Source organism: Pseudorca crassidens, chromosome 2 (genome assembly GCF_039906515.1).
Source record: "Pseudorca crassidens isolate mPseCra1 chromosome 2, mPseCra1.hap1, whole genome shotgun sequence".
Classification (NCBI taxonomy): Eukaryota; Metazoa; Chordata; class Mammalia; order Artiodactyla; family Delphinidae; genus Pseudorca; species Pseudorca crassidens.
In genome coordinates this window covers 125144398-125164455 of record NC_090297.1, presented here as the reverse complement: position 1 = coordinate 125164455, position 20058 = coordinate 125144398, and the positions used below count along the sequence as shown (strand labels likewise).

The 20058-nt window shown below is 35.4% G+C and overlaps 1 protein-coding gene across 3 annotated transcripts in view; it reads left to right on the top strand.

The window, feature by feature from the left end:
- NME7 (NME/NM23 family member 7) overlaps positions 1–20058 on the top strand; it is a 259579-nt gene that overhangs the window by 117124 nt on the left and 122397 nt on the right. For all 3 annotated transcript variants that reach the window (XM_067728571.1, XM_067728572.1, XM_067728570.1), the window contains one exon: positions 8474–8575. In XM_067728571.1, coding sequence (XP_067584672.1) covers positions 8474–8575 — 102 coding nt within the window. The remainder of the gene's footprint in view (positions 1–8473; positions 8576–20058) is intronic.

The following is a 20058-nucleotide window of genomic DNA, read 5'->3' as shown; positions in this document are numbered from 1 at the left end:
ACACACGCCCTTCAGGCTGTGTTCATGCAGCCAACCCCAGTCCTCTCCCTGGGATCTGACCTCTGAAGCTGGAGCCTCATCTCCCAGTCTCCAGCCCCCCCAGCAGGTGAGCAGACAAGCCTCTCAGGCTGTTGAATGCTGGTCGGCACCGATCCTCTGTGTGGGAATCTCTCTGCTTCACCCTCTGCACCCCTGTTGCTGCGCCGTCCTTTGTGGCTCCGAAGCTTCTCCCCAACTCACCCCCTATCTCCACCAGCGAAGGGGCTTCCTAGTGTGTGGAAACTTTTCCTCCTTCACAGCTCCCTCCCAGCGGTGCAGGTCCTGTCCCTATTCTTTTGTCTCTGCTTTTTCTTTTGCCCTACCCAGGTGCAAGTTTCTTGCCTTTTGGGAAATCTGAGGTCTTCTGCCAGCATTCAGTAGTTGCTCTGTAGGAGTTGTTCCACGTGGAGATTTTTTTTTTGAAGTATTTTGCAGAGAGGATGGTGATCTCCACGTCTTACTCTTCCGCCATCTTGAAGGTTCCCTCCACCGTTCTTATCTTAACATCATTTATTCAACCAGTGACACATGTTTTCCATTTCTTAAATCTTCCCTTTTTACATTTTCCTTCTTTTCTGTGTTTGATTGGCTTTTTAAAAAATATGGTTAGAAGCAACTACCTTTATTAATGCACATTATATTATAGTTTTATTGTACATAAGATGAACAGACTCGTGGAGGCATATCTTACAGTAGCCTTGATCCTGAGTTACATTCTCATACAACATCAGGTAGTATTGAATTTGGTAGCAAGTAGCAGTTGAGGACATTAATGTTTTATGTACATATCTGAGGTAGGCCATATTTCCCTTTGGTAAAAAACTTTTTTTTTTAAAAAAAAGCCTCATCTTTTTCTTTTATTTTTTATTGAGGTAACATTGGTTTACAACATTATATGTTTCATGTGTACAACATTATATTTCTGTGTTATACTGTGCTTTGAAAATACCATACATGCAATTTTTTTATATACTATACATTTACTCTTAGAATTTTTTGATCTTGGGATTCTGGAGATAAAGATAAAAACATCACTGAGTGTATTTGTCATTTCCCCTGAGAAATCAGGAATTTGAATGGCAATAGCAATATTATACTTTAATGTCAGGACAGCCCAGAATGATTGATATTGATGTACTTTCTTCGGTTTAATCTTCTCAGTAAGATATTGTCTGTAATTACTATTTAAATCTTGTAATATTAATAAAAGAACCTACTTAGGAGAAGGAACAGAGGGACTGTTTGGAAGGGGAAAAACTACCTTATTCAGAGTAATTATTAGTCTTGTGAGTAATTTTTAGTAATGGTTATGGTTTTTATTCAGCTTAAAATGGCTTATTCCGCTGAAAACAAGTATTTCAGATTATTGGTTTGTAGCAGTATCTTAATGGGAGAATGCACTATATATATGAACCAGAATATATCAATATCCAGGTATCTTTGAGATGTTACTGCATTTATATGATATAAAATTTTATTTATGCTAAGAAATGTTGTTTCCTTGAACATTTTCCCCAAAGGGAAAGAGTGTTTTTATCCCAGTAATATTTTATTGAAGTAAATATATTCTTATGAATGGTATATAGCCTCTGATTCTTTTAAAGTTCTTTTCCCATTTCATGATTCTGACTATTTCATTCAAAGGAAGTTGTATGATGGTCTGTATTCATATACTAGAAATGCATATGATTGGGATATCTTACATTGGGTAGTTTGGGATAGCAAAAATCAGATAGCAAATCCTGGGTCTCATTTGCTATTGTGATTGTTGTATTTCCTCTTGGGTCTCTTATTTTTCATGACAGTTAATATTTAGGACTCAAGTTTTAAGTTCAAGGAAGAGGTAAGTTTTTAAATGCTGATACTGGATGTCTCTTAATTTTATGAGATTTATTTAATTCTATAAAGTAGGCCATGTAAAAATAATCTTAAGAGGCAACATAGTCTAAAGAAACAAAAACAGGTGATCTGATTCTTACTCTGACTTTTAGTACAGCACTTTACCCTCTTTGTCTTCAGATTCTTACTTATAAAAGAAATAAGATATATAAGGTCATATTAGTGGTTTCATCCATTTTATTGTTTTCAACTTAAAGATGTAAGGGTGTGAAATGTAGAATATGTAGTGTGAAATAGTACAGCATCACTGACAGTTGTACCAGATATTTTTTAATAATTCTACTCTAGTTCTAGGTTTTCCCATGTTACTTGCTTGAAACTGTAAAATTTTCCTGTTTCCCAAAATTCATTGCAACAGCTTACAGCTTCCTGACCTCAGTTTCCTTTGTTGTTGTTGTTTTTTTTTGGCTATGGAGTCAGATGCAAAGTTCAAATCCCAAACACACCCACCAGCTGTGTGACCATGGAAGTTATTTACCTTCTTTAAGCCTTAGTTTACCCATATATAAAATAGAAACAACACTATTACTTTATGAAGTTATTGTGATTAAATAAAATAAACCATGTAAAGCAGTCTCACATACTGAGACTATTGCTTTAGTAAATATTAGCTATTTTTATTATTACTACTATTATTGTTATTACTGTAGCTGAGAATCTTTATAGTAGATTCTGTGTTGATCATTTACAGTTAAATTTGCTGTTTCAGCATTTGCAGTCATTAAAAGGTAATAATTCCTATCTTATAGAGTTATCATGATCCAATTATTTACTACACATGTATTGAGTATCTCCCGTGGGCCGTACAATGTGTTGGCTACCAGGGAGACAGAAATGAACAAAAAAAGCACACTACCTGCATTCATGGAGCTTATGTCCTGGTAAGGAGAGATATTAAATCAGACATCCCACTGCAACTGCTTAAGGATGGTAGTCAAAGGGCTATTAAGGAAGGAAACAAGTGCTTTTTTGTTTGACAGTGTTTTGCTTAAGTAAAAACCTAGGTGACTTGAGAATTCTGTTAATTCTTTTAATTAATTAATTCTCTTAATCTGTTAACAGCATTCTCAAGTCCATTTTTTAAGGAACACTTTTTGCTATTGATGGAGTCCTTTTCTTTGCATTTTGTGCAGCCCTCTATGTTTATCATTTTACTGGTATTTGTTATTAATACTGAAAGAGAGACAGGTGAAAGAAAGGTGGACAAAAGTTACACTTCTGTTTTTGGATAACATGCTCATGTCTTCTTCTACCCTTACTGACAACTTGGCTCTTGACATTTATGTGTAGGCAGTACTTCAATTTCATTAGACAGAAAATCCTACTCAACATAATTATCCATAAAAATCAATTTCCTATGACCTTTGTGAAATAGTAAAGTGACTTCAGGGGCATACATCTAGGGATTCTAATGAGTAGGGTTCTGTGTACCATATTAATTATGAAGTTCTCTCCCTCCTTTAACTTCTGGCATTTCTAGTAGGCATGATGACTGAGTTTGGATTAATATTTAAATATTCTGTAATAAATTGCCTTTATTTTACTTTGGCATTATGTATCATAAACCTTCAAAAGTCATTAAAATGGTTTACATGGCCCTCCATGATCTGGCCTCATCTCTTAACTGCTTTCCTCTGGTCTCACTCAGATCCTGATACCATGGCTCCTTTACTGATCTTCATATACCCCAACTGTACTTTTTCCTCCAGGCTTTATATGTATTTTCACTTCTGCCTGAAGTGTTCCGTTCATTGAACGTTTCAGACACTGTGAGAGGCACTTTTCTTTGACCATGTTTTTCATTAAACCACTTCACATATAGAGTTAAGAACCCTAAAAGAGTATACTTCCATTTCTTCTCTCCTATTCTACATGCTGTTGTCATACATTTTACATCTATATATGTTATAAACTCTGCAATACATTTTTAATATTTTTGCTTTAAATAATCAATTACATTTTTTCTTTTTTAGTTGCTGTGAAATATGTTTTATATTTACCCACATGTTTACCATTGTTTTGTATAGATCCATATTTTTGTCTGGCATTATTTTTCTTCTGTCTGAAGTACTTCCTTTAACATTTTCTGTGGTATGTGGCTGGTGGTGGTGAATTCTCTCAGATTTTGTTTGTCTGAAAAAGTCTTTTTTTAATTGAAAGATCAGTGATTTACAATATTATATTAGTTTCAGGTGTACAACACAGTGATTCAATATTTTTATAGATTATATTCCATTTAAAGTTATTAAAAATAATGGCTATATTTCCCTGACAATATATCCTTGTTGCTTATTTTATGTATGCCAGTTTGTATGTCTTAATCCCATACCCCTGACTTGCCCCTACTCCTTTCCCTCTCCGTACTGGTAACCATTAGTTTGTTCTCTACATCTGTGAGTCTGTTTCTCTTTTGTTATATACATGTGTTTGTTTTATTTTTAAGATTCTGCATGTGAATGATAACATATAGAGTATTTGTCTTTCTGTGACTTACTTCACTAAGCCTCTAGGTCCATGCACATTGTTGCCAATGGCAGAATTTCATTCTTTTTTATGACTGGGTAGTATTCCATTGTATGTATATATACCACATCTTATCCATTCATCTGTTGTTGGATACTTAGATTGCTTCCATATCTTGGCTCTTGTAAATAATGCTGCTATTGGAATGCATGTATGGTTTTGAATTAGTGTTTCCATTTTCTTCAGATATATACCCAGCAGTGGAATTGCTGGATCATATGGTAGTTCTATTCTTAGTTTTTTGAGGGACTTCCGTACTGTTTTCCATAGTGGCTGCACTAATTTACATTCCCACTGAGAGTGTACTTGGGTTCCCTTTTCTCCACATCCTCACCAGTGTTTGTTGTTTGTAGACTTTTTGATAATAGCTATTTTAGCAGATGTGAGGTGATATCTCATTGTGGTTTTGATTTGCATTTCTCTGATGATTAGCAGTGTTGAGCATCTTTTCATGTGCCTGTTGGCCATCTGTAGGTCTTCTTTGGAAAAATGTCTATTCAGTTCTTTAATCGAGTTGTTTGTTTTTTTGATATTGAATTGTATGAGCTTTTTATTTATGTTTTGATATTAACCCCTTATCAGTCATAGCATTTGCAAATATTTTCTCCCATTTAGTAGGTTGTCTTTTCATTTGTCAATGGTTTCCTTTGCTGTATAAAAACTTTTAAGTTTAATAGGTCCAGTATATTTATTTTTGCTTTTATTTCTTTCACCATAGGAGACAGATCCAAAAAAAATATTGCTAGGATTTATGTTAAAGTGTTCTGCCTATGTTTTCTTGTAGAAATTTTTGGTTTCAGGTCTTACACTTAGGCCTTTATTTTGAGTATATTTTTGTATATGGTATGAGGAAATGTTCTCATTTCACTCTCTTACATGTGGCTGTACAGTTTTCCCAGCACCACTTGTTAAAGGGACTGTCTTTTCTCCATTGTATATTCTTGCCTCCTTTGTTGTGGAGTGACCATAAGTGTGTGGGTTTATTCTGGGCTCTCTATTCTGTTCCCTTGATCTATGTGTCTGTTTTTGTGTCAGTACCATGTTATTTTGACTACCGTAGCTTTGTTGTATAGTCTGAAGTTAGGGAGCATGATACCTCCAGCTTTGTTCTTTTTTTCCTGAAGATTGCTTTGGCAATTCAGGGTCCTTTGTGGTTCCACATAAATTTTAGGATTATTTGTTTGAATTCTGTGCAAAATTTTTTGGCTATTTTGAAAGGGATTGCATTAAATCTATAGATTGCTTTGGGTAATATAGCCATTTTAATAATATTAATTTCTGCAGTCTTTCCATTTCTTTGTATTGTCTTTAATTTCCTTCAGCAGTGTTTTATGGTTTTCATAGTATAGGTCTTTCACTTCCAAGACAAGGATGCCCACTCTCCCAACTTTTATTTAACATAGTATTAGAAGTCCTAGTCACAGTAATCAGACAAGAAAAGGAAATACAAGGCATCCACATTGGAAGGGAAGAAATAAAACTGTCATGATTTGCAGATGATATGGTACTATATAGAGAAAATTCTAAAGTCTCCACGAAAAAAAACTATTAGAATTAATAAGTGAATTCAGTAAAGTTGCAGGATATAAGATTAATATATAGAAATGTGTTGCTTTTCTATACGCCAATAATGAACTATCAGAAAGAGAAAGCAAGAAAACAATCACCATTTAAAGTTGCATCAAATTGGCTTCCCTGGTGGCGCAGTGGTTGAGAATCTGCCTGCTGATGCAGGGGACACGGGTTCGAGCCCTGGTCTGGAGGAACCACATGCCGTGGGGCAACTAGGCCTGTGAGCCACAACTACTGAGCCTGCGCGTCTGGAGCCTGTGCTCCGCAAAAAGAGAGGCCACGATAGTGAGAGGCCCACGCACCACGATGAAGAGTGGCCCCCACTTGCCACAACTAGAGAAATCCCTCGCACAGAAACGAAGACCCAACACAGCAAAAATAAATTAATTAATTAATAAACTCCTACCCCCAACATAAAAAAAAATAATAAAAAAATAAAGTTGCATCAAAAAGAATAAAATACCTAGGAATAAACTTAACCAAGGAGGTTAAAGACCTATACTCTGAAAAAGTCTTTATTTTTCATTCATTTTGGAAAATATTTTCCAAATGTTTTCTCAACCGGGTATAGAATTCTAGATAGGTTGTTGTTATTGTTTTTATCCTTATCTTTGTTCTACTGTTATGTTTCTTTTTTTGGATGTTTCTGAGGTTTTTGTTTTTACTGTTTATCACTGGGTTGTTTTATTTGTTGTTGTTGTTTTATAGCCAATTTGATTATGATGTGCCCTACTTTATTTTTCTTTCCATTTATTCTCCTTTGATTTTGGATATGTGGATATGGATATGTTGGATATGTGAGTTTGTGGGTTTCATCAAATTTGAACTCTTTTTAGCAATTAATTCTTGAAATATATTTCTGTTCATCACCCTTTCTTCTTTTGGGGCTCCAATTACATAGCTTGTCATTGTCCCACAAGTCTTTTTTTTTTAGTTTTTAAATTTTTCTTTCTTTCTCTCCATGCTTGCTTTTTATAGTTTCTATTGTATGCCTTCAAATTCATTGATCTTCCACAAAATCTTATCCTGTTTATCCCATAAAGTGTATTAAGTTCAGATGTAATTTTCATCTCTAGAAGTTCTATTGGGATCTTTTTAATATCTTCTGTTCTCTGTGCATTATGTCCATGTTTCCTTCTATATTTTGAGCATATAGAACCTATTTATAGTGACTGTTTTAAAATTCTTCTGTAATTACATCCATCATTTCTGTCATTGCTGGGTCTATTTATTTCCTTCTGGTGATGGTTCATATTTTCTTACTTCTTTGCATGCTTGGTAGTTTTTACTATATGCTGATGTTGTGAAACTTACAGTGTTACATGGTATTTTTGTATTCCTTTGAAGAATGTTTAACTTTGTTCTGGCACTCAGTCAAGTTACTTGGGATCAGTTGGACCCTTCTGAGACTTGCTTTTAAGCTTTTATAGGATAGGTATAGAGCATTCCATATCTAAAGCAAGTTTAGGCCAATTACTATGATGCAGTACCATTCTGAGGACTCTGCCTGATGCCCTGTGTATCATATGAGGGCTTTCCACTCTGGCTGTTAGAAGCACAAACTCTTCTCAGCCTTGTGCTATCTTTGTGAATTGTTTCATTTTCTGCTTTCTGGTAGTTCTTTTTTCAGCCTTGGGTAGTATGCTTTATACATACACAGACTCTTAGTCAAAGACTCAAGTGAACTTCTCTGCAAATCCCTGTAGCTTACTCTCCTGTAGCTCTCCCACCTCCTGTAGTATTCTGTCCTGCAAATTCTAGCCTCATTGGTCTCCCTAAACTCCAGTCTTTGTCTCTTCTACTCAGTGAGAATGTTGGGCCCTTTTGTGTTTGCTCTACCTATCCCACTGTCTGGAAGCCTTCAGGCAGTAAGATGGGGCTGTTATATAGCTTTTGTTTTCCTCCTCTAGGGGATCATAGTACTGTGCTGTTTGTCATCCAGTGTCTGAAAACTGTTGTTTTATATATATATTTTTTTAGTTTCTACATGTTTAATGTGAGAGAATAAATCTGGTGCCTGTGTTTCCTTATTGCTGGAACTCATTATGATTTTTATAAGTTTCTTTGTGGTAAACACTTTGGAATTTATATCTTTAGAAGTGTTCGTTTGACAGTACTGTGTTCAAGGGGAGAGAGCCTTTTAAAAGGAAGATGTACTAGAAGCTAATTTCAAATAGTGAACATGTCAAGTGGTAAAGCATTAAACTAAAAGTGGTTGTGGTAGGAATGGAGAAAAGGGGACATATCTAAAATACATTTTTGCAGGAAAAATGGACAAAATGTGGGAACTGCTTGTCATAGAGGGTACAGGTAGAGAAGATGTCAAACATAACTCTAACATTTTGAGTTCAGTAGAATAGTGGTACAATTAAAAGAGGAGGAGTAAAAGATTATTAAATTCTACTTGTTTGTTAATATTATTTTATATTACATATTATAGGAAATGGTGACAGAAATGTATTCTGGCCCTTGTGTAGCAATGGAGATTCAACAGACTAATCCTACAGTGACATTTCGAGAATTCTGTGGACCTGCTGATCCTGTAAGTTATTGTTTAAAACATAAAGTTTGTTTTATCCATTAACTAAATATCTTAACAGGTTTTTGATGGTTTTAGTTCTTTAAAAGAAATAATACAAAATGAATGTAATAGATACAAATTTTTATTCAAAATCGCATTTTACGTCCTTTATTTCTTATACAGTATTGCCACAAAAGTGAATTTTTATTAGCCTCGTGACAATATAGAATGGGCAGAAACACTGTGGCATTTTCTTTTATTGTTTCTTGTTGCTAAATTGTGTAGGTAAGTAAATTTGTTAAGCTCTGTGATAGAAATTGTCTAAAGTATTAATTATCCTTTGACATAGGGAGGCCATAATAAAGCTCTCAATGTGAAGAATATTGATATGGTGGCTTCATACCAGATATGTAAATAAATATGAGCAGTGGGACTTATGTGAAAAGTGATATTCTCTAGTATGCCTTTCAGTTTGCTTCAGGTTTTCTTCACATGGACATTTGGTGGTAAGGGGAATGGAGACGGGGATGGGACTGAAAAGCAGAAGTAACATTTGAATACATATGCAAAAGCTCCATGCAAATGTTATAAGCTGGGTAGGATTATAGGAAGTATTACCAATTTTAAACACTAACTATAATTTAAATTTACCCTTTATTTCACTATCACTTGTAAAGTTTATTGATGAAGAACAGCCAGTTCAATTTAATTTAATTCAGACAATTTATTGAGTTCCCTTAAATGTAAGATAAAAAATTAGCAGCACCTATTAAGAAGCCAGCTTGTATGAGAGTGCTGCTAGATTAAGCCCTGTAGGAAAAAACAATACACCTGTTCTCAACAATCAAAAAGCGCATACAGGACTTCCCTGGTGGTGCAGTGTTTAAGAATCTGCCTGCCAATGCAGGGGACACGGGTTTGAGCCCTGGCCCAGGAAGATCCCACATGCCGTGAAGCAGCTAAGCCCGTGTGCACCAACTACTGAGCCTGCGCTCTAGAGCCCATGTGCCGAAACTACTGAAGCCTGCGTGCCTACAGCCTGTGCTCTGCAACAAGAGAAGCCACCACAATGAGAAGTCCACACACCACAACGAAGAGTAGCCCCTGCTCGCCACTAGAGAAAGGCTGCGCACAGCAATGAAGACCCAGTGCAGCCAAAAGTAAATAAATTTACAAAAAAAAAAGCACACACATAAAGATCTTTCCAAACACTTACAGAGCAACATACTAGTAAGGTCTAAAATATTGTTAGTTCAGGTAAAATACAAATGGTGAAGGGTTGTTTATTAAGGGAGCAATTAGTATGACCTGAAGGTAATTAAAGAATCTTTGTAAGAGGAAGAGAGATGTAAACAGGGATTTTAAAGATGAATCAAGGCATGAAGAGAATAGGGAAAGCTGTAAAACTCTATGTACAAAGATAACAATGAAAGAATTTGAAGATTTACTATGGTATACAGCAGGAATATTTGCTTGGCTTCAATGGGGAATGCATACCTAGAAACACAAGGAAATATGTTTTCTGAGAGGAAACAAGGTAGGGAATACTGGTAGAGATGAGTATGGGATGCATAGCTTTAAAAGCCAGGCTAAAAATTATGGATTCTGTATAATTAGAATACTGTATAGTAGAAAATAGGAATTCCTTGTATGTAGTTTAATTTTGGATATACTAAATTATTCCTTTGATGAAACTAGAGCAAACTAAATTGGAAGAGATTAAAGGCAGGGGCTATAGAAAAGGAGAGGAGCAGACCTGATGACATTACTAGAGAAAGAGTTGGCAGGACCTACTTTATATCTTTTCAGGAAGAAAGAAGAATAGAAGTAAGTAATATGTGTGATTGTGAAAGAGTGATTATTAAAATGTGATTCTGCTTTAGAGGACATTAGGAGAAAGTGGTGGTGATATTAATTATTTATTAAATATTAATTGTAAGATATTAAGAAGGAATACTTTTTGGCTAGATGAATAAGCAGAACTCAGTGTTTGCCGTTTTTAATTTTTGATTTGTGTTTTATGACCAAGAGGGGGTTTTGTTCATTTGTTTTTTAAGATAATTAAAATTATGGGTGACCAGCTGACCAGAGGTAAATTAGAGAGAAACTAAGACAAAAAAAAAAGAATGAGATGAGTTTGTTCATTCTTTCATTCATCCAATAAATATTCATTGAACCTGTGCTGGTATTTGTGACTATAAAGAAAGAAGCTTTAAACAGCTTACATTCTATGAGTGGGCACAAATACATAAGTGGTTAGTTTCCATGTTTTGTGGCAACTGCATTGTTGGATGTTTGTATTGGGTACTATGGGAGCCCAGAATCATAGCATTTAGCTTAGTCTGGGGATGGATGATGAGGTCAGGGGAGTCTTCTTGAAGAACATGACATCTGAGCTAAATTATGAGGAATGAGTAGATGTTAGCTAAGTGAAGAAGGTGGGGAATGATAGGAGTAAAGTTATGAATGCATAAAACAGCATCACTTTTGGGCTGCAGCAAACTGTTATTACTGTAGCTAAAGTACAGGGCAATGAATGATAGAAATAAGGTCATTGGGGGAAGAGTTGGAAAGTGAGCAGGTGAGTAATCATAGAAGGAAGAGTCCTGACAATAAAAAAATTTGCTGATTCCCTTTCTTTCTAGATATTTATTCAGTGAACATTTATGGAATGAATAGTATAATATGTACAATATGTATAATATGTATAATATGCTTGGTCCCATGGCTGGGCTATAACAAAGATGACTAGAACAAGGTATCTTCCCTTAAGGAACTCATAATCTCTTTCAGCGTCCTAAGTCTTGCGTCATTAAGCATAGTTGGAATTACTCCACTATATTTTTTTCATTTTAGTTATTTATGAGCCCCTTATTGCATTATATCACTACAAAGTTTTATCACAGGGATTTTAAAATTTGGTACTAGTTTAACATATAAAATGTTAACAGTGGCTGTCTGGGTGGTAGGATTATAATAATGTTCAATTCTACTTTCCTGTATTTTACAAATTTTCTTCAAAGTATTTATATTACGTTTATAATTAGAAAAATACATTTTATTTTATCATAAAACCTGAAAGTAAATGAACTTCTAAATGAGCAGTTGGGGCTGATTCAGGACTGATTTCTCCTCTTTAGTCTCAGGGTCCTGAATTATGTACTGTTCCTAAGTATAGGTACAGGATTTCAAGGGGGACCATATGCTTTTTTAAAATTTAGTTTAATTTGGGGGTGTTTTTATTTTTTTCTTAATTTTATTGAAGTATAGTTGATTTACAATGTTGTCTTAGTTTTAGGTGTGCAGCAGAGTGATTCAGTTATACACATATATAAATATCTTTTCTTTTTCAGATTCTTTTCCCTTATAGGTTATTACAAAATATTGAGTTTAGTTCCCTGTGCACAACGATATGCTTTTGATGGGTATTGATGGGTATTTTCAAGTCAGAAGAAACACCATTAGTAGTTACAGTCAAGCTTTAGGGACAATAAAATGGCTCTTACAGTTTGGTCTCAGACTTTAGTTCATTTTGTCCTTCTTCCTCTCTCTTTCTCCCTTTTCTCCCACCTTTCCAGTAAATAGATATTGAATGTTTACTACATGCCAGCCACTATGCTAGGTGCTACCAGGTTTATATTAATAAACAAATACAGTCCTTATCTTTGAGGAACTTAATGGTTTAGCTCTAGGAGGCAGAATTGATAATTAAACAGAAATCTCACTTTTAACTGCCAGGTGTGCCAATCTGTTCATGTGTTATATAAAAATAATTTAGAAATTTATTTCTTCACTGCTTAGTAATTCCCACGTATAAAGTGAGAGCCTTGGTTACAACACACGTCAATATAATTAGCACTTGGAAGAAAGCCAGGTACATAATGGCCATACAATTAATATTTGATGAATTAATGAATACACTGGCTGTATTTTTACACCTACTTAACAACTGGTACTAATTTATTGTTTGAATGTATTTAATCTACAAAGTGGGTCCCTTTTTTCTTTATACTTTTCTAAGATGTAGAACTACTTTTTAAGTTGATTCAAAAGAAGATTCGGCCTAACAGTGATCATTAGATCACTTTGTAACCATACAGTTGACCCTTGAACAATGAGTGGAGGGGCACCAAGCCTCTGAGCAGTCAGAAATCCATGTGTAACTTATAGTCATCCTCCCATATCTGTGGTTCCTCCATATCCATGTTCTGAATCCACAGATTCAACCAACCGCAAGTTGTGTAGTAGTGTAGTATTTACTGTTGAAAAAAATCTGCATATTAGTGGACCTGAGCAGTTCAAACCCTTGTTGTCCAAGGGTCAACTGTATATGTTGTATATTGACATCACTTTCATCATTGATATCTGCTATTGGCAGAGATTCTGCCTCTCTGTGGTCTCATAGCTGGAAGGAAACAGTCATGTGTATGAATGGAATTTCTTCCAGTCTGTCCAGAAGTGGTCTCCAAAGAGGGGGAGGTGCACAATACAATACATTGTGTGTGGGGGGGGGGTGGGGGGGATTATTAGACTTTCCATTTATATTTATTTACCATATGAAAAATAAGAAAAACTAAAGTTTGATATAGTTAATGTGTGGACTAATAAGAGTACATGTAAATAATCTATTAAAATAGATACATATTTTGATGTATGTACGTATTCTACTCATAAGGGTGCTTGAAAAATGTTGGACGCTACTATATAGAATGGTAAAATTGTCACAACAGATTCCTTTATAATTACAGAAGTATTCACTCACCACACAATCACCTGCAGAAAATACATTCACTTAGGCAGAAAATCAGTTCCAGATTTGCCTCTGGAAGAGATTTTAATTGCACCTGCTGAAGAATTTCACTGTTGAGTAGCTTGGCAGTTTTCCTGCTGAGCCATTAGGAACCTGAAAGAGTCACCAAAGAAGTGGTAAATTGTTTGGAAAAATCATGCAGAATATATTTGTTCTTGGACTGGTGAGTATGACAAGCCAAAATAACCTAACATAGGTATGCCGTATTTTATGAAAAATGTGAACACATGAAAAATGTGTTCGTAAAATATTTTACGCGAAGGATCTTATTTAAGGGAATCTGAATTATTTTGTGAAGTGAATATCTACCCTCATCTGCTTTCGTACTTTGAAACCTTTACCCCGTTGCCAGATTGAATTGAGTCATTTTCATACACAAAAAGTAAAAGTGGCTCTTCAAATTTAATGAAGTTTTTCTTTCATTTGATGTTCCAGAGGGATACTTTACCTGCTGTCTAGTGGCCTTCACTGATTTCAGGATCAAAGTAGAAGTATGATATTTTGAAGGGCCGTTCTTTCTTCATGAATGTGCAGAAAGTTGTTGAAACTTGGAAGAGAAATGCTTGGAAGTTGTTGCTTCTGTCTTCTATTGACTTTCTGGTCACATTCCTTTATTCACTGAAGACTTGGAAACCATGATCATAGTCCTTCTCTTCATCCCATTTCTTACCATAACATCCATGTGGAAGATTCACCCAACACCTGGCCTCAGAGCTCAGCTCCCGTCAATTATCTTCTCAGTTTTCTTCCACAGCCATATTCAGTGCTTTTTTAAATATTGAAATATAGTTGGCTTACCCATTATGTTGGTTTCAGAGTACTACGTAGTGATTTGACATTTACATACATTGTGAAATTATCACCATGATAAATCTAGTAACCATCTGTCCTCATGCAAAATAATTATATTTTTGACCATATTCCTTATGCTTATATATATATTCCTTATACTCATCATGATTTATTTATTATATAAATGGAGGTTTGTACCTCTTAATCCTCTTCATCTATTTCACCCAATACCCACCCTTTCTGGCAACCACCAGTTTGCTCTGTGTATCTATTAATCTGTTTCTGTTTTGTTTTGTTTGTTCCATTTGTTCGTTAAGACTCCACATATGAGTGAGATCATGTGGTATTTCTCTTTCTGACTTATTTCACTAGTGTAGTACACACTAGATTTATCCATGTTGTTAGAAATGGCAAGATTTCTTCTTTTTATGATTGAGTAATATTCCATTATGCAGTTGTTGAGCATCTTTTCATGTATCAGTTGTCCATCTGTATGTCTTCTACAGAAAAGCATGTATTCAGATTCTCTGCCATTTTTTTTTTACTTTTTATTGGAGTATAATTGATTTACAATGTGTTAGTTTTAGTTGTACAGCAAAGTGAATCTATTATACAAATACCTATATCCACTCTTTTTTTAGATTCTTTTCCCATATAGCCCATTACAAAGTACTGAATTAGAGTTCCCTGTACTATACAGTAGGTCCTTATTATAGCAAGTCCCCTACATACAAACCTTCAAGTTGCAAACTTTCAGAGATTAGAACTGCGTTCGCATGTCCAATCATGTAAGTTAGTTCGCGTATCTGGCGTACGTTGTCACACGCCTGCATCCTCTACAAGTGGTTGTGCTTTTGCGTACTTTACTGTACAATACTGTACAGAGTACAGTAGTACAGTATCTTTATTTCAAGCCCAGGATGTCCGGAAGCAAGTGTAAAAGCAGCGGTGATGTAGCTGGTACTGCTAAGAAGTGCCAAGCGATAGTGATGGAATTAGAGGCCCAGAGAAAGGACGAAGAGAGATAGAAGTAAGAAGTAACTGAAGAACTGAAGAGATTCACGGTGCAGGACATGGCAAGGGGATTTTCTTTATTTGAGGAGGCACAGGACCCGAATGTAGAATGGTACACAAAGGTTACAGCAGCCATTCAGAATGCAGTCCAGTGCTGCCATGTCATCTATGATGAGAAAAAATTAGCTACTACCCAGGCATGAAAAAAACTGGATTTTTTTTTTTCTAGAGGGTAGATAGAATTGAATCCAGCAAGGAACCAGAACCTGAGCCATCAACGTCAGGCATGAGTGAAATTGCAGCTTGCCCGCCATCTCTTATTGCTGACAATCCTTCAGCTCTACCATCTCCCACCTCCTCTCCCTCCTCCAGTCAGTAATGCCAGCCCCTGTATGCCAGCTGTTGTACTGTACTACTGTGCTTTGCAAGGTACTGTACTGTAAGATTAAACATGTTTTGTTTATTTTGTGTGTGTGTTTGTTGTATTATTGTGTGAAAAGTATTATAAACCTATTACAGTACGGTACTGTACAGCCAATTGTGTTAGTTGGGTACCTAGGCTAACTTTGTTGGACTCACGAACAAATTGGACTTACGAATGCACTCTTGGAACTGAACTCGTTTGTATGTAGGGGACTTACTGTAGTTATCTATTTTATATATAGTAGTGTGTATCTGTCAATCCTGATCTTCCAATTTATCCCTCCCCTCACTACCCCCTGGTAACGATAAGTTTATTTTCTACATCTGTAACTCTGTTTTGGTTTTGTAGATAAGTTCATTTGTAGCCTTTTTTTAGATTCCACATAAAAGAGATATCATATGGTATTTGTCTTTCTCTTTCTGACTTACTTCACTATGAGAATCTCTCTCCGTATGAGTGTCCATCCATGTTGCTGCAAATAGCATTATTTTGTTCTTTTTTTATGGCTGAGTAATATTCCGTTGTATATATGTACCACATCTTCTTTATCCATTCCTCTGTTGATGAACATTTAGGTTGCTTCCATGTCCTGGCTATTGTGAATAGTGCTGCAGTGAACATTGGGGTGCATGTATCTTTTCGAATATGGTTTTCTCTGGATATATGCCCAGGAGTGAGATTGCTGGGTCATATGGTAGCTCTATTTTCAGTTTTCTAAGGAACCTCCATACTGTTCTCCATAGCGGCTGTACCAGTTTGCATTCCCACCCAACAGTGTAGGAGGGTTCCCTTTTCTCCACACCCTCTCTAGCATTTATTGTTTCTAGATTTTTTGATGATGGCCATTCTGACTGGTGTGAGGTGATACCTCACTGGAGTTTTGATTTGCATTTCTCTAATAATTAGTGATGTTGAGCATCTTTTCAAGTGCTTTTTAACCATCTGTATGTCTTCTTTAGAGAAATGTCTGTTTATATCTTCCCTTTTTTTTTTTTTTTTGCGGTACGCGGCCTCTCACTGCTGTGGCCTCTCCCATTGTGGAGCACAGGCTCCAGACGCGCAGGCTCAGCGGCCATGGCTTACGGGCCCAGCTGCTCCGTGGCATGTGGGATCTTCCCAGACCGGGGCATGAACCCGTGTCCCCTGCATCGGCAGGCGGACTCTCAACCACTGCGCCACCAGGGAAGCCCTATCTTCCCATTTTTTGATTGGGTTGCTGGGTTTTTTTTGATATTGAGCTGCATGAGCTGCTTGTGTATTTTGGAGATTAATCCCTTGTTGGTTGCTTTGTTTTCAAATATTTTCTCCTATTCTGAGGGTTGTCTTTTCATTCTGTTTATGGTTTCCTTTGCTGTGCAAAAGCTTTTAAGTTTCTTTAGGTCCCATTTGTTTATTTTTGTTTTTATTTTCATACTCTAGGAGGTGGATTGAAAAAGATCTTGCTGTGATTTATGTCAAAGAGTATTTTCCGTATGTTTTCCTCTAAAAGTTTTGTAGTATCCAGCCTTACATTTAGGTCTTTAATCCATTTTGAATTAATTTTTGTGTATGGTGTTAGGATGTGTTCTAATATCATTCTTTTACATGTAGCTGTCTAGTTTTCCCAGCACCACTGTTGAAGAGGCTGTCTTTTCTCCATTGTATGTTCTTGCCTCCTTTGTTGTAAATTAGGTGTCCATATATGTGTGGGTTTATCTCTGGGCTTTCTATCCTGTTCCATCAATCTGTATTTCTGGGAGTTCCCCGCCAGCTCCATTTTTCTTTCTCAAGATTGCTTTGGCTATTTGTGGTCTTTTGTGTTTCCATACAAATTGTACAGTTTTTTGTTCTAATTCCGTGAAAAATGCCATTGGTAATTTGATAGGGATTGCATTTAATTTGTAGATTGCTTTGGGTAGCATAGTCATTTTCTCAATATTAATTCTTCCAGTTCAAGAACATGGTATATCTCTCCATCTGTTTGTGTCATCTTTTGTTTCTTTCATCAGTATCTTATAGTTTTCTGGGTACAGGTGTTTTGCCTCCTTCGGTAGATTTATTCCTGGATATTTTATTCTTTTTGATGCAGTGGTAAATGGGATTGTTTCCTTAATCTCTCTTTCTGATCTTTCATTGTTAGTGTATAGGAATGCAGATTTCTGTGTATTAATTTTGCATTTTATTTTGTATTTTATTTCAGTTGTTTGTTTTATTTCAGTTGTTTTTTGGGTGTTGAGTTGTGTGAGTTCTTTATATATTTTGGATATTACCCCCTTATTGGATGTATCATTTGCAAACATCGCCTGCTCAGTAGGCTGCCTTTTCATTTTGTTAACGGCTTTGTTTGCTGTACAAAGGATTTTTTTTTTTTTTTTTTTTTTTGGCCACATGGCATGCACGATCTTAGTTCCCCAACCAGGGATTGAACCCTGCAGTGGAAGCACAGAGTCTTAACCATTGGATGCCAGGGAAGTCCTGCTGTGCAAAAGCTTTTTAGTTTAATGTAGTCCCACGAGTTTATCTTTTGTTGCCTTTGCTTTAGCTGTCAGATCCAAAAAATCATTGCCAAGATCGATAGCAAGGAGCTTACTGCCTGTGTCTTCTTCTAGGAGTTTTATGGATTAAGTCTTTAATTCATGTTGCATTAATTTTTGTGTATGGTATAGGATAGTGTCCAGTTTCATTCTTTTGCATGTGGCTGTCCAGTTTTCCCAATATTATTTATTGCAGAAATACTATCTTCTTCCTGTTGTGTATTCTTGGCTCCTTTGTTGTAAATTAACTGACCGTATATGCATGGGTTTATTTCTGTGTTTTCTATTCTGTTCCATTGATCTGTATGTCTGTTTTTATGCCAATACCATACTATTTTGATTACTATAGTTTTGTACTGTAGTTTGAAATCAGGACGTGTGATGCCACCAGCTTTGTTGTTCTTAAGGTTACTTTGACTACCCGGGGTCTTCTGTGGTTCTCTAAAATTTTAAGATTGTTTGTTCTATTTCTGGGAAAAGTGCTATCGAAATTTTGATAGGGATTACATTGAATCTGTAGATTGCTTTGGGTAGTATCGACATTTAAACAATACTCTTCAATCCATGAGCATGTTATATCTTTCCTTTTTTTTTGTCATTTTCAGGTTTTTTTAAATCAATGTCTTACAGTTTTTTGAGTATGAATCTTTTACCTCCTTGGTTAGGTTTATTCCTAGGTATTGTATTACTTTTAACGTGATTGTAAATGGGATTATTTTCTTATTTTCTCTTTCTGATAGTTCACTATTGGTGTATAAAAATGCAACAGATTTCTATATATTGATTTTTTTTTATCCTGCAACTTTACTAAATTCATTTTACTAGTTTTTCAGTGGTGTTCAGGATTTTCTATGTATAGTATCATGTCATCTGCAGATAGTGACAGTTTTAATTCTTCCTTTCTAATTTGGATTCCTTTTATTTCTTTTTCTTGCCTTTGCTGTGGCTAGGATTTCCAGTACTCTGTTGAGTAAAAATGGTGAGAGTAGGCATCATATCTTGTTCCCAATCATAGAGGAAATGCTTTCAGATTTTCACCATTGAGTATGATATTGGTTGTAGGTTCGTCATCTATGACATTTATTATGTTGAGGTATGTATTCTCTACACCCACTTTGTTGAGAGTTTTTATGATAAATAGATGTTGAATTTTGTCAGAAACTTTTTCTGCATCTATTGAGATGTTTATATGATTTTTATTCTTTAGTTTATGTGTTGTATCACATTGATTTGCAGATATTGAACCATACTGCATCCTTGGGATAAATCTCACTTCATCATGGTGTATGATCCTTTTTAATATATTGTTAAATTTGGTTTGCTAATATTTTGTTGACTATTTTTGCATCTATGTTAATCAGTGATATTGGCCTGTAATTTTTTTTTAATCATCGTGTCTCCTGGTTTTTGTTACCAGGGTGATGCTGGCCTCATAGAATGAGTTTGGAAGCATTCATTCCTATTCCTCTTCAATTTTTTGGAAGAATTTGAGAAGGATTGATGTTAATGCTTCTTTAAATATTTGGTAGATTTCACCAGGGAAACCATCTGGTCCTAGGATTTTCTTCATTGGGAGAATTTTGGTTGCTGATTCAACCTCCTCATTATTGGTCTATTCAGATTTTCTATTTCTTCATAATTCATTCTTCATAGCTTTCATATTTCTAGGAATTTATCCAGTACTTCTAGGTTGTCCAGTTTGTTGTGTATGATTTTACAGTAGTCTCTTATGATCCTTTGTTTCTTTGGTATTAGTTATAATATCTCCTCTTTCAGTTCTGATTTTGAGTCTTCTCACTTTTTTTTTTTAAGTAGTCTAGCTAAAGGTTTGTCAATTCTGTTTATCATTTCAAAAAACCAGCTGCTTTTGGTTTCATTTATCTTTTTATTGTTTTTGTGGTCTCTATTTTATTTATTTCTGCTCTGACCTTTGTTATTTTCTTGCTTCTGC